The 12,812-nt window shown below is 37.6% G+C and overlaps 1 protein-coding gene across 4 annotated transcripts in view; it reads right to left on the minus strand.

Annotated features, from left to right (window-relative positions):
• Window positions 1-452: 452 nt before the first annotated feature.
• traf7 (TNF receptor-associated factor 7) overlaps window positions 453-12,812 on the minus strand; it is a 58,476-nt gene continuing 46,116 nt past the window's right edge. For all 4 annotated transcript variants that reach the window (XM_048609559.1, XM_048609557.1, XM_048609558.1 and 1 more), the window contains 9 exons: window positions 12,563-12,690; window positions 11,194-11,276; window positions 10,409-10,448; window positions 10,004-10,120; window positions 9,643-9,765; window positions 8,152-8,271; window positions 7,931-8,062; window positions 5,565-5,684; window positions 453-4,095 (listed from right to left, as the gene is read on the minus strand). In XM_048609559.1, coding sequence (XP_048465516.1) covers window positions 4,081-4,095; window positions 5,565-5,684; window positions 7,931-8,062; window positions 8,152-8,271; window positions 9,643-9,765; window positions 10,004-10,120; window positions 10,409-10,448; window positions 11,194-11,276; window positions 12,563-12,690 — 878 coding nt within the window. In that variant the 3' untranslated portion in view covers window positions 453-4,080. The remainder of the gene's footprint in view (window positions 4,096-5,564; window positions 5,685-7,930; window positions 8,063-8,151; window positions 8,272-9,642; window positions 9,766-10,003; window positions 10,121-10,408; window positions 10,449-11,193; window positions 11,277-12,562; window positions 12,691-12,812) is intronic.

The raw sequence follows: 12,812 nt of genomic DNA on the forward strand, positions 1-12,812 counted from the left end.
TTGAAAAAGCATTGTAACCACTATGAGCTGATTGTTATATAGATCCCTTAGGGTAGGGGAAGAGCTTTTGTTTATGGGGTGGGAAGAGTGAGAGGCCTTCTGAAGGTGAGAAACAGAATCAAACAAATATTCCCAAGTTCTAATGTTCTATGAATGATGCTATTGATTGGAAATGCAAATATCCTACAGGTGACTCTGCAGCTTACCTCTGTTCTATGGAAACACACATTACCAATGATGAATGATGCCCAGCAGATGTAGGAAAACTGACAGATAAAAGGATGCTCATATGCATGCCCTTTATTTCTTACAGAAAACACTCACCAGTATAGACGTGTGCGTGATATAACCAACACTGGTACTCCCAGAACTCCTCCCTACCCCACCACTTATGGTATCTTACAGGGAATTCCTCCAGGAGTGATCTATTAGTTCAAATTAAAACACACAAATTCAGGAGGAAGATTTATTGTTGTAAATATTAACAAAATGATAAAAATTTACAGTCATGTGATACATCAGTTCCATTAGTCGGGTGTCATAACCTTTACAATACATACAGGTGCAAAATAACTGAAGGGAACTTTGGTTGTGTCTTTAAGTTAGTGGGTACCAGATGTTTAAAGCAGCAGCTAAATGGATGAACATATGCTATCCAATTGCAGTGGTTCACAGTTGCTATGCTTCATGGTTACACCTCTACTTTAGGCCTTATGAAATCTCGATAAATGCACTACTGCTCAGCCACACAGTGTTCTGTTTAAACTAGGGCTCTGCTATCATAAGGACGTCGATATAAATGAGTGATTGGGGGTGATGAGTTTAATCTATGTCTCAATCAGGTATGCACTTGGCAAGATTGCAGCAAAATACTTTACCGTTGAATAATCTCTCTAAAAGGTATCTTCAACCAACAGATCCAATTGCATTTCTAAGATACAATAGTCTGGCTTTCAATTACAGGACTCCTGAACAAAACAAATAAGGCATTTCTGAACAGTGTTTCGTTGAAACCAAGACAACACAAAGCATGCAAAAAGGTAGCATTCTCCTCTTCTGTTTTATTTCCAACTGTTCATTCTTCAGGACATTTATGTTTTAGAAAATTAGGCATTTAAAAAGACATTCTCTATTTCAATATAAAATACATCCATGCTAAGCACATATGTTCATATGCATGCAATGCAGATCCTCTGATTGATAAATCATGTCAATTATGCCTTCTCCCTCAACAGGAACGAGATCAGACAAGTATTTGAACTAGTTCATGGCACTGTGCCACGTAAGTTACTTAGTTGCAGTTGTCAGTTACCTCTCGCTTTCAACTGTTGGAGCCTAGCTTTTTTCTCAACCTAGGGAGCTTTTTGGAAATGTGGTAAAAAAAAATGTGCAGAAATGCATTAATTCTTTATCTTCTACTGGTTCAAAGTTCAATGCTATGCTGCACTGTTAGGTACCTTCACCACATGGGCTACAGAGTACAAGATGGTGGCTCATTACTTTCTCGAGGGAAATTAAGGATGGACAATAAAGAGTGGCCTTGACAGCAATGCCAATACCTCAAATGAATAAACAAAAATGCTATATAGGTACAGTATCATCAGCACAACCAATGCCAGGAGTGATCCTTTAAGGGCTAAATGCACGTACAAATGGATTCTAAAAATTAGGCACTTGTTACATTAGTAAAAACAAATTTTTAAAACAGGCTAATTTTAAACCAAATATTCTCACTGCAGATACTATATTTCACTGATGAAATATATGCTTGCATTGTAAACTGCAAATGTATACCTGTAATTCTCATATTCACGGTTAACACATTCCACATCCCGTCACATTTTGTTATTGAATATTGATTTCCATTCAGAATCTCAAAGCATATGATGCCTATACTTTTATAAGAAACTCATCGAAATACATGATCTATTCAAATTCATACTAACTTCTTAGCTCATGAATGTTTACTCAGGCAAATCTATATACATCAACATCATTCTAATTGAAGCCTATCTTGCCAAAGGTCAACTGATTAGACTTACACTATATCATAGAGTAGCTAAACAAGTAGAATTGTTTAATAATTTTTAGGACTGGGACCACCTATGAAAGATGAAGATTTATACGGGTGTTGCTTCACTGCATTAGATCCATGTGAATTACGATATCCTTATTAAATGTGGATTCATGTGCATTCAAACAGGTAAACAAAAAATTTTCTTGAGTTGTAACAAGAAAAATCTTTGTACATAAATACATTATTCACATTGAGTGTCATTTCCAGAGCACTTCTCAGTGCTGTAAGTCACTACCTTATGGTCACTGTATAGTATATTCTCACCCAATCTTGCTAACCTCAGTAGCAGGTGACTGTGGGAGGTACAGTCCATTTCCTGCAATTGACTCTCAAGTAGGCAACTCAAACAGTTAACAACTGGCAATATATGGGTGGCACAGTGGTTAGCACTGCTGCCTTACACCACCAAGGACAAGGGTTCAATTCCACCCTTGGGCAAGTGTCTGTGTGGAGTTTGCATATTGTTCCTGTTTCTGCACGGGTTTCTTCCAGGTGCTCCGGTTTCCTCCCATAGTCCAACGATGTGCATGTTCAGTGGATTGGCCATGCTAGATTGCCCATGGTGTCCAGGGATGTTCAGGCTAGGGTGGATTAATCATGGGAAATGCAGGATGGGATGCTCTTTGGAGTGTCGGTATGGACTCAATGGGCCAAATTGCTTGCATCCACATAGTTGGGATTCTATGACCTGAAATCTATATTTGAATGACAGTCAAGAGTGGGAAGCCTGGATAATTTTGAGCTCGGCCTTATTCAGCTAAAAGAAGTCAAACATAGCACCCTCACTGCTTGCCCAGCTAACCAGAAGGGACTGACACAGAGAAATTCTCATAATGCAGCTCAGTACCACACCGCATTGTCCAGTAACTTAGTGAATCTTCAGGGAAGCCCTAAGAGGGTGGTCTTGGGAGTCAAATGGGGGGAGTAGGAAGAATTTGTAGAGTTGCAATTTTGAAAACTATATAATAGGAGCTTAAAGTTTCTTCAGAAGGTCCCATACTTTTAGTCATGTCTACTTAATCATTTTACAGTATTAAAATTCATATACCGCATGTCAAAGATCAATAATTATACAACACTGATTGCAGTAAGCTTGTTCTGGAACAGTCTAGTTTTAAAGCCTTATTAATTCATTATTACAGCAATGAAACAGCGATTTTTTTTTATAAATCGCTATAAAACAAGTCAAAATTTAGCAGCAGTATATATTACTTTCAATATGAAATTGTTCTTATGCCTCAGCCACAAGTACATTGGCAAAAGTAGAACTTTGGAATACAGAATTTGCTTTTGAGGAAGTAGTGATGGAAAAATCGTACCTCATTACAGCTGTTTCACTACAATTCTTTTAAGGCAGCATTCAGAAGGTAAGAGGATCACAGCTTCAATAATCTGCCTACCTTACAATAGTACAATTTATTCTTGTAGAAGTAAACACAGGTCAAATTAAGGTTAGCAAATGCATCAGTTGAATCTTTTACTTGCCTGTGGCCCAGGAAATTGTCCGTGTGCGTCTCTCTCTCTCTCTAAATTCAGCATAAAATAATATGCAGAGACTGCCAGTCTACTGGAAGGTACAATCACTTCCAGTGCTGCAGTCGACAATTTGTAACTGAAGCTCTGAAATGAACTACAGAATATTTCCCAGCAATTTTCACAAACACACACACGCAAAATTTTCAACGTGTAAAATGCTTTACAAAGCTATTCCACAGTGTGTGTATTTAAGTCTTCTGCCCTGCTACTGTCTCCAATCAATTCCTTAAGAACACTGTTAATTCTATAATCTGACAACATCAGAGCGTGATTTTCCCCATTGTAAATTTAGTGCAATGGTTTTCACTGGTGTAGAAAGCATGCCGTATTGGTCAGTCTTGAAATCGGATAGCAATCTTAGAACAGATTGCACTGTGACACCAAGTTGCAGCGGCATCACTTCCATTCCAAAATAAATCTACAAAGGTGAACCACAATGTTCCAGACATTTAATACAACCTCGTGTCCTAACAGGTCCAGACCTGGAAGGGGGAGAAAACAATTGGAATGTTAGTGTGCCTTGAGCAAAAATAATTCAGCAAGTTCTGCGCTCCCTTAACTAAATTTAATTGATTTGCATTAAAATGGCCCAAATATTCAACAATAAAACAAGCTCTAGATAATATCTATTATGCCTTAAACACAGACTTACAGATTAAATTTTGTGCACTAGAAATATGCTACAATAGACTGTGTGTATTGGAGCTCCAGCACAACAAGTTATGATTTGATAAAAAAAAACTTCTCAAACTTATATCCCTATGCCCCTGACTTCAAATATGGCCATGCAGGGAGGTAATAGATGTGAAGATCAAGAGTTTCTCCACATTAAAGTACTGGCAGAGCCCTGGGGTCTGCAAATTAGTTCATAAATACTTCCACTGCTTTGATTCACTAAAAACCCCATCTGTTCTACATCCTCACCTACTTGGAGTCATACAGCATGGAAACAGACCCTTTGGCCCAACTTGTCCATGCCAAACAAGTTTCCCAAACTAAACCAGTCCCATTCACCTGCGTTTAGCCCATATCCCTCTAAACCTTTCCTATTCATGTACCTGTTCAAATGTCTTCAACTGTACTTGCATCTACCACTTCCTCTGGCAGTTCATTCCATATACGCACTACCCTCTGAAAAAGTTGCCTCTCAGGCCCCTTTTAAATCTTTCCCCCTCACCTTAAACCTGTGCCCTCTAGTTTTGAATTCCCCTACCCTGGGCACCTTTCCTATTCACCTTGTCTATGCCCCTCAAGATTCAATATACATCTATCAGGTAACCCCTTTGTCTCCTATGCTCCTGGGAAAGAGGTCCCAGCCTATCCTTAGAACTCAAACCTTCCAGTCCAGGTAACATTCTTTTATATCTTTTTTTTTTTTTTTTCCCCCCCCTCCAATTTAATAATATCCTTCCTATAGCAGCGCGACCAGAACTCTGTGCAGTACTCAAAAAGTGGCCTCACCAATGTCCTGTACAGCCGTAACATGACGTCCCAACTCCGACACGCAATGCTCTGATCAATCAAGGCAAGTGTGCCAAACGCTTTCTTCACCACCCTGTCTGCCTGTGACACCTCATCCAAGGAAATATGCAACTGAACCCTTAGGTTTCTTTGGTAGACAACACTCTCCAGGGCCCTACCATTAACTGTGTAAAATCGTATACTTGTCTGGTTTATCCATGTTTCAGCTTTTCTCTTCTGCTCAACATCCATTGAAGAATCTCAAGTCCGCTCATCCCTGCACTCTGGAATTCTCTTAAGCATCCGGAAGCTGCCTGATCTGCTGTGTTTCTCCTGTACTTTGTTCTTATTTTGCGATATATAGATCTTAAGTGTCATGTGCTGTTTCTGCTTTACAGATGTTGATGGATCTGCTGTATATTTCTTGCATCACTATTCCCAGCATTGACAGTTTGCAGTATTACTTGTAAAATAAACCAAAGCTGCTTACTTTAACTGTACTGTCCACAGCACCCGAGAAGAGACGCCCTCTGGACACAGCAAGAGCAGTGACACTGCCTTGGTGACGAAGCAATGTCTGTGTACAGATCATGTTATCCATACTCCAAACCTAGACCAAATTATAATTATGGATATGAGGAATGGAAACAGCACAACATTTTAAAGAATATAAAACATATTAACAAGTTGAGATAGTACATGGATGTATTTAAGATTAAAAACATGATGGCCCTTTTATCACATAAGAAAGAGTACAAAAGTTAAACTTTGCTACTTCAAATGCCATGCTTATAACTTACATTTACTAAGAATTATTGACATGCATCAAAACTATTTACCATCTATATCAAAGACTTGGATGAAGGGACTGAAGAAACTGTAAAAGAATTTGCTGACAGTACAAATAAAGGTAGGAGAGCAAGTTGTGAAGTGGATACAAAGGTGAATCTGCAAAGGGATATCAATGTGATAAGTAAGTGGGTAAAACGTTGGCAAACTGTGGTCAAGAAAAATAAGTAAAGGAAAATATCTAAATGGAGAGAAACTACAGAATACTGCAGTACAGAGGGAACTTGTGTGAAACACAGAAAAGTTTAAGTTACGATCTTATTGAAAGATATAATATTCTGAGGGGACTTGACAGGCTAAATGCTGGGGTGGGGTGGTGAAGAAGAGAAATTTACAACTCGAGGGAAAACCAGCTCCAAGGAAAAGTTATTTCATAGAATCATATAGTGCCAAGAGGCCCTTCAGCCCACTGAGTCTGCACCAACAAGTGGGAAACAAATGACCTTCTACCTCATCCCATTTACCTGCACTTAGCCCATAGCCTTGAATGCTATGATGTGCCAATTGCTCATCCAGTTATTTTTTAAAGGATATGAGGCAATTCACCTCTACCATCCGCCCAGGCAGCATATTCCAGACCGTCGCCACCATCTGGTTTACACAGTTTTTTTCTCACATCCCCCAAACCCCCTGCTCCTCACCTTGAACCCTTGTCCCCTCATAACTGTTCATGCCCCTCCAAATCTTGTACACAAAACTTCACTCAAAATGTTAATTGGATCTCTCTCCAAAGATACTGCCAGATTTGCTGAGTTTCTTCCAGCAATTTCAGTTCTTATTTTAAAAACAGGGGCAGAGATTCAGAATAAGGGGTCACTGCTTTATGATGGAGATAGGAAACAGGCAAATTATTGAACTATAGGCGAGTCAAAGGATATGGGGAACAGGCAGGAGAATTGAGACCAAATATCAAACCAACTGTGATCTTGTTTATTCTGCACACTTGTGGGACCAATTCCCTGACTGTTGCTCCCATTTTCCTGTGTTTTATTTTCGGAGTCAACAATTTCACAGAATAACAAATTTGATTGGAACAGCCATTTAATTTAAAATATTTATTTGTACACGAAACTTTTATTCTGAGAAATAGCAGAATTAATTTCTACAATGTTGCAAGACACTTCTACCAATGATAAAATAACTACACGACTTTAATCCCATTCTCTTTATTGTTAGTGAGGAAAGCATTAACAATCAATCTAGTGCAGTTACATTTAGGATTAGTACAATAGGAGATAGGAACCCTTACTTTAGCCCTAAAATATCTGTGGAACTACTTAAAGGTCTGCATCAGCCTGCAGCTGACTTAATCTCTGTCTAAAGGCCTGATTAGCACTTGTCTTTGTTTGATTAGCTCTGCATGAGCCTAAACAACAACTGGGAAGGCATTAGGATTGTTGCATAATTAAAGGTTTCAAGAGATATCAAGCCTCAAAAATGAAGCATTGAAGCCAGAATCTTCATGAATTTAATCTGACAGAACACAAGACTTATCCAAACAAGTCATGCTGCATTAGGGGGAAATATAATAATGGGATCATATAGAGGTCGTCATAGGGAAATAAATCCGGCTGTAGCTAGCACCGACAATGCAAACATATTCTCCCACATCAATAGGTAGTCATTCTGACAATGTTACTTCATGTGTTTCAGTTGCTGTAAATGGTATAAATGTTACATGTAAGTATATTTTGCTCAACTACATGACGGTACTAAATAAAAACTGAAAGAACTGCAGATGCTGCAAATCAGAAACAACAACAGAAATTCCTAGAAAGGCTCAGCAGGTCTGGCGATATCTGTGGAAAGAAATCAGGTCCAGTGACCCTTTCTCAGAACAGTTCTTCCTCAGGACCCGAAACGTTAACTCTGATTTCTCTCCACAGATGCTGCTAGACCTGCTGAGCTCTTTCAGCAATTTCTGTTTTTGTACATAATGGTACTAATAGGAAGGATATTGGCAGCACGTTTTCAGGAATTGGATCAGCTTATGAAACCATAACTTACCCTAAGTGATCGGTCATAAGATGCACTGAAGACTTTGGTCTGGTCTGGTGTTGAAATCACAGCCAATGCATATACTGTGCCTACATGGCCAGTCAGTGTTCGAACCTGTTCTTTTGATTCTATATCCCATACCTGGGAAGAAAATAATTGTTGTCCTTAGTCAACCAAATCCTTTGAAGTACAGAGTCAAAAAGTTCATCTTTAAAAAGAGTAATACTTACATGGATAAGATTTTCATAGGTTCCACACACAATGTGGTGATTAGTAACTGCAATGGAGTACACACTACCACCAGAAGTCTGCAGTACATGCACACACTCTAGGGTCCTTATGTCCCAGATCTGCAAATGAAATTCAGATGCACTTTATAGTTCACAGTAATAAGTGGCTATTAATACTTTAAACAAACCTTCATCATGTAAAAATTGGCATAATTGCATGTAAATGATGCAAATTATCATTGTGAAAAGAATAATGTAAAATATGAGAGCAAGATAAGGACTCTAAAGCACTGAAGTTGTCAACATATCAAATCTTAGCAACACTACTAATTAATGATATTATGTTTCTCAAAAGAATGAAATGTCTGATCTACTTTGAACTTTATTTAATGTATTTAACAATAGAATTGACACAAAGCACTCAGTCAGCAAGCAAATATAGAACTCAATTTGTCTCATTATAATTCATTAATGCTAAAAGATTAGATATGATGTAGAACAACTGGAGCATATCCACTTCAGGTTAATCCACTGAACAAATTTAGATTCTTTTAGCATCATTGGCAAGTCAAGGAATTTCTGTAGCTATGTAATACAATTATGAAACAATAATCAGTAAACATTACAACAATAGTGCATAAATTAGAGATTAAACTTGGGCTTTAAGATTTGCTTCTAAATATGAACAAGATGAGACCTTTTAAATAGTAATTTCCATGAAGTGGACCCTCATCATTACAAATCATACTAGGGGAAAAATTGAACAGTGCTGCATCTGTTAAGATTTATGGAATTGTTACCATAGATACTGGGGTACTATCTGAACTTCTTAGTATGACATTCAGCACTGGTTATTTGCAAAAACTGCTCCTGAAGGAAATCTTGGAACAGGATTGTGTGTACAGATACTTCCCACTGAAAAGTACAGCTGTAGATCTTACACTTCAGGTTTAATAAGTTTTTAAGAGCCAATCTTAATATCTGACTTATAATGATTAAATGCAACGATTGCTACAAAGTCCACAGATATTGCAATTTCAACTTTGTCTACATGTTGCTTCCGAAGAATAAAAACCCAAAGTATTTTGATTCTAATATTGATATAACATGCAATAAGTTATAAGCTATCTGATAGTCAAAAAATTAAATTTTTGGCCACTATGAAAGTTTGTAGCTCTCTGTAATAGTACAAGGGAAAATATTAATATGTTCCAATATTAGCTCCGAAGGGGGTTAACTTATTAACACAAGAGATTTCAAGGTATTTAAATGCCTACTAGTCAAAGCACCAGTACTGAATAAAAGCTACATATATTAGATTAGTAGCTGCCATCCTATAAAGCTTGGTCATTATTCAAAAAGCATTACTGAAAATGCTATCCTCACAATTTTCAGAGCAGTTATTTAATATGTAGAACCATTAACCTTGTGAATGGAACATAAAATATGAAAAATGTACTATGTGCAAAAATAAAGGGACTTGAAATCAACCTTGATTGTCTGGTAGGATCCACTGTAAAGGTGGTTTTGAGAGGCCACCAACGCACGCACCCAATGATTCAAACCGGTGAGTTCTTTCTTCAGATTTAGATCTGTTCCCACAATGTCCCAAACCTCAGGAAGGAATCACATGAAAATAACTTAATAGAACGGAAAACCTCCTAGATAACTGATACAGAACACATTTGCAGTGCCCATTACTACATTAGTATATATTATTGATGAGAAAACTGTCCAGTCTTTCACAAAACGTGGGATTCAAACAAATGACCAAAAAGGTAATTGGTTATGACATACAAAAGTCAATTGCCACGGGAGGTCACTGTGTGTGATCTTTCAATTGATTAAATACCTTAATAGCTTTGAGCGAGCCACTGAAGAGCATATTGTGAGACGATACCAAAGTGCAAACTGGATTGTCGTGTGCTCTGATGGTATTGACTTTTTGCAAAGCCGGAATATCCCAGACCTGAGAGAAAATGATTCAAAAGGAGAAGCTCATCACCAACGCCAACAACAATCTAAATTGTACAGGGGGGACGGGGGGGAGGCAGCCACAGGGTGGGAGATGGCTGGAGACCACACAACTAATACATTTGCACAGAAACAAAAAGGTAATAAATACCCTGCAAAAAAACTTACCAAAAACGTATTTTGTAAAGTAATATAGTTGCATTGTGGAATTGCGATTTTAACAAATTCACATGAGTCATTATAGATTATTAAGTTGCTTATATACAGCAATTGGCAGACTTACAATTATTGTGCAATCTGCAGAGCCACTGTATAACTTGTTCCTGTAAATGAAAATTAAAAATTAAATTTGAGTGCACATTTTAATTAATTTTATACTGAAAAAAACCACCTGCACTAGCATTAGAAATGCCTGAAGAACAAATAGCATTTATATGGTACCTTTAAACACAGCAACATTTCCCAAGGCATTGCGCAGAACAGTTATCCAACAAAATTTTACATGAAGCCACTGTAAATCAATGAGCACAGCAGTGATTAGCGAAGGGGACTTGGTGTGAGTTAGGAGACCAAAAATAAAGTTTTGGTTGAACAAGTTTATGAATGGTGCAAGATGGGATCCAGCTAGGAGAGCACAGGAATGGACAAGTCTAGAGTTAACAAAAGGTTGGAGGAATATTTCAATGCTGACAAGCTGAGACAGGGGTAATTAGTTTCAATCTTCCCAACACATAATTAAAAGGTATTTCTGCTCATCATAAATGCAAATATTGGGCAGGCAGCATGATAAACCAGAAGCAATTAGGCAGTCCACAGAAGTGGTACTGATGCCACACATCAAGTTCCACATGTCTACTATATTTCTGGATGATGTCAATGAGGGACAATGTGGAAATGAGAAATAGGAGGCTCCAGAGAGATATTTCAAGATCAATAGTGTAGAAGCAATAGTGTGCAAAAGGAGAAGATAAGCAACTGACTCTCTGGCTGCAAAAGGAATAGGAGCCACGCAAAAATAGCTCTATTTTTTGAATTGATTAGTGTAAACTTTGTTACAACATTACATACCCTTGAATGCACAGAGCCAAAACTATGCCATCGTGTCCTTCCAGAGTCTTCTGACATTTGTATGTAGTACAGGTATCCCATACCTAAAATAGATGCCAAAGATCCATACTTTGCTTTTAATAATGGAGTAGAAACTTTATTTAGTCTGTATAAATTATAGTTTAATTGTCCCAACTCAACAGCCTTTAACAGTCACTGGGAATAAAATTTGCTTTGCAGTATTAACATATGAATGCTTAACATGCATAATAAAACTTCTTTGACTGCTATTTTTGACAAAATGCTTCAATTTTAAATATTTAAATTTATCTGATGGAAGTGTTTTCTCAGTTATTTTAAAAGTCATGTCAAAAATTGCTAAACACCTGTAAAACAACCGGAAGAAACCTACATTAAATTAAATGTCTTACAGCATCCACTTTGCCCCATTATTGAATATTCAAGACAAAGTCTAAGCAGTTAAGAAAGATCTGATATTTTTATGAAATTATTTTTAATATAATGCAAAACTGCAAATGTTCTGAGGCGCACAGTTTTGGTATACTTTTTCAGGAGTTTGATGGTATGCTTTAAGGAAACCTTTCAAAGTCATTGAAGTTACAATTTACTGTGCACTTTGGAGCATTCACAAAACAGGTCCTAAAAAGGAAGCCAATGATTTACGTGACAAATTAATGGGCAGTTTGAAATTCACTAAGTAAACAGAAGTAAACAACTTGCACTGATACAGTATGTTCAATATAGAACTGTCCCAAGTTCCTTCACAGATATTGAACAATTGAAATTACAAAGCAGAGTTGGAGGAAAAAAAAATCTTTTAAATCACTTTTAAATCAGAAAAGTAGCGAGTCAGTAAGGGAAAGTGTTGGGCTGATCCCAACAAAGCTATATATGTCCCGACAATACATGAATTACAGCAATTCAAGGCAGCACCTTCCAAACTCTCAACGTCCATCACCTAGAAGGTGAAGGGCAGATGTACAAGAAGGACACCAGCTGCAGGTTCTCCTTCAAGCTACAAACCACCCTGAGTTGGAACTATTTGCTATTCCTTCTCTGTCACTGAGTAAAAGTCTTGGAACTCCTTTCCTAACAGTGCTGTGGGTAACCCAAGGACAAAAGTTCAAGAAGGCAGCTCTTAAGGGCAATTAGGAACGAGAAATAAATGGTCGAATAGCCAATGAGGTCTACATTTCATGAACAAAATAAGTTAAAAGAAAAGATATGCACAGAGTTTAGAAAAAGTGTTTCTCAAATGGTAGCTGGAGTTTGAGAAAGGATATACAACAGTTATAATTTTTGATTTTGTTGAAGTGTTTTTGGGAGAGACAGTAAGTTCCTAGCTTCTAACAAATGTTCAAAAACACACCTTGATAGTTTTATCTGAAGAGCCACTGAAGAGCAGATCACCAGTAGAGTGGACACACAAACACCAAACTGGACCCTGGTGGCCCACAAAGGTACCCTTACACTTAAATATCTGCTGAGGATCATAAGCTGAAAACAGAATGAAAGAACATCAGTATCTGGGCTATGGGAGCAAGAAAGTATATAGTAGTATTATTAATCAAAAACAATGATTATTATGAAATGGAGGAAATTACCAGACTTCTCCTGTA

The sequence above is a fragment of the Rhincodon typus genome, chromosome 21 (genome assembly GCF_021869965.1).
Source record: "Rhincodon typus isolate 14 chromosome 21, sRhiTyp1.1, whole genome shotgun sequence".
Classification (NCBI taxonomy): Eukaryota; Metazoa; Chordata; class Chondrichthyes; order Orectolobiformes; family Rhincodontidae; genus Rhincodon; species Rhincodon typus.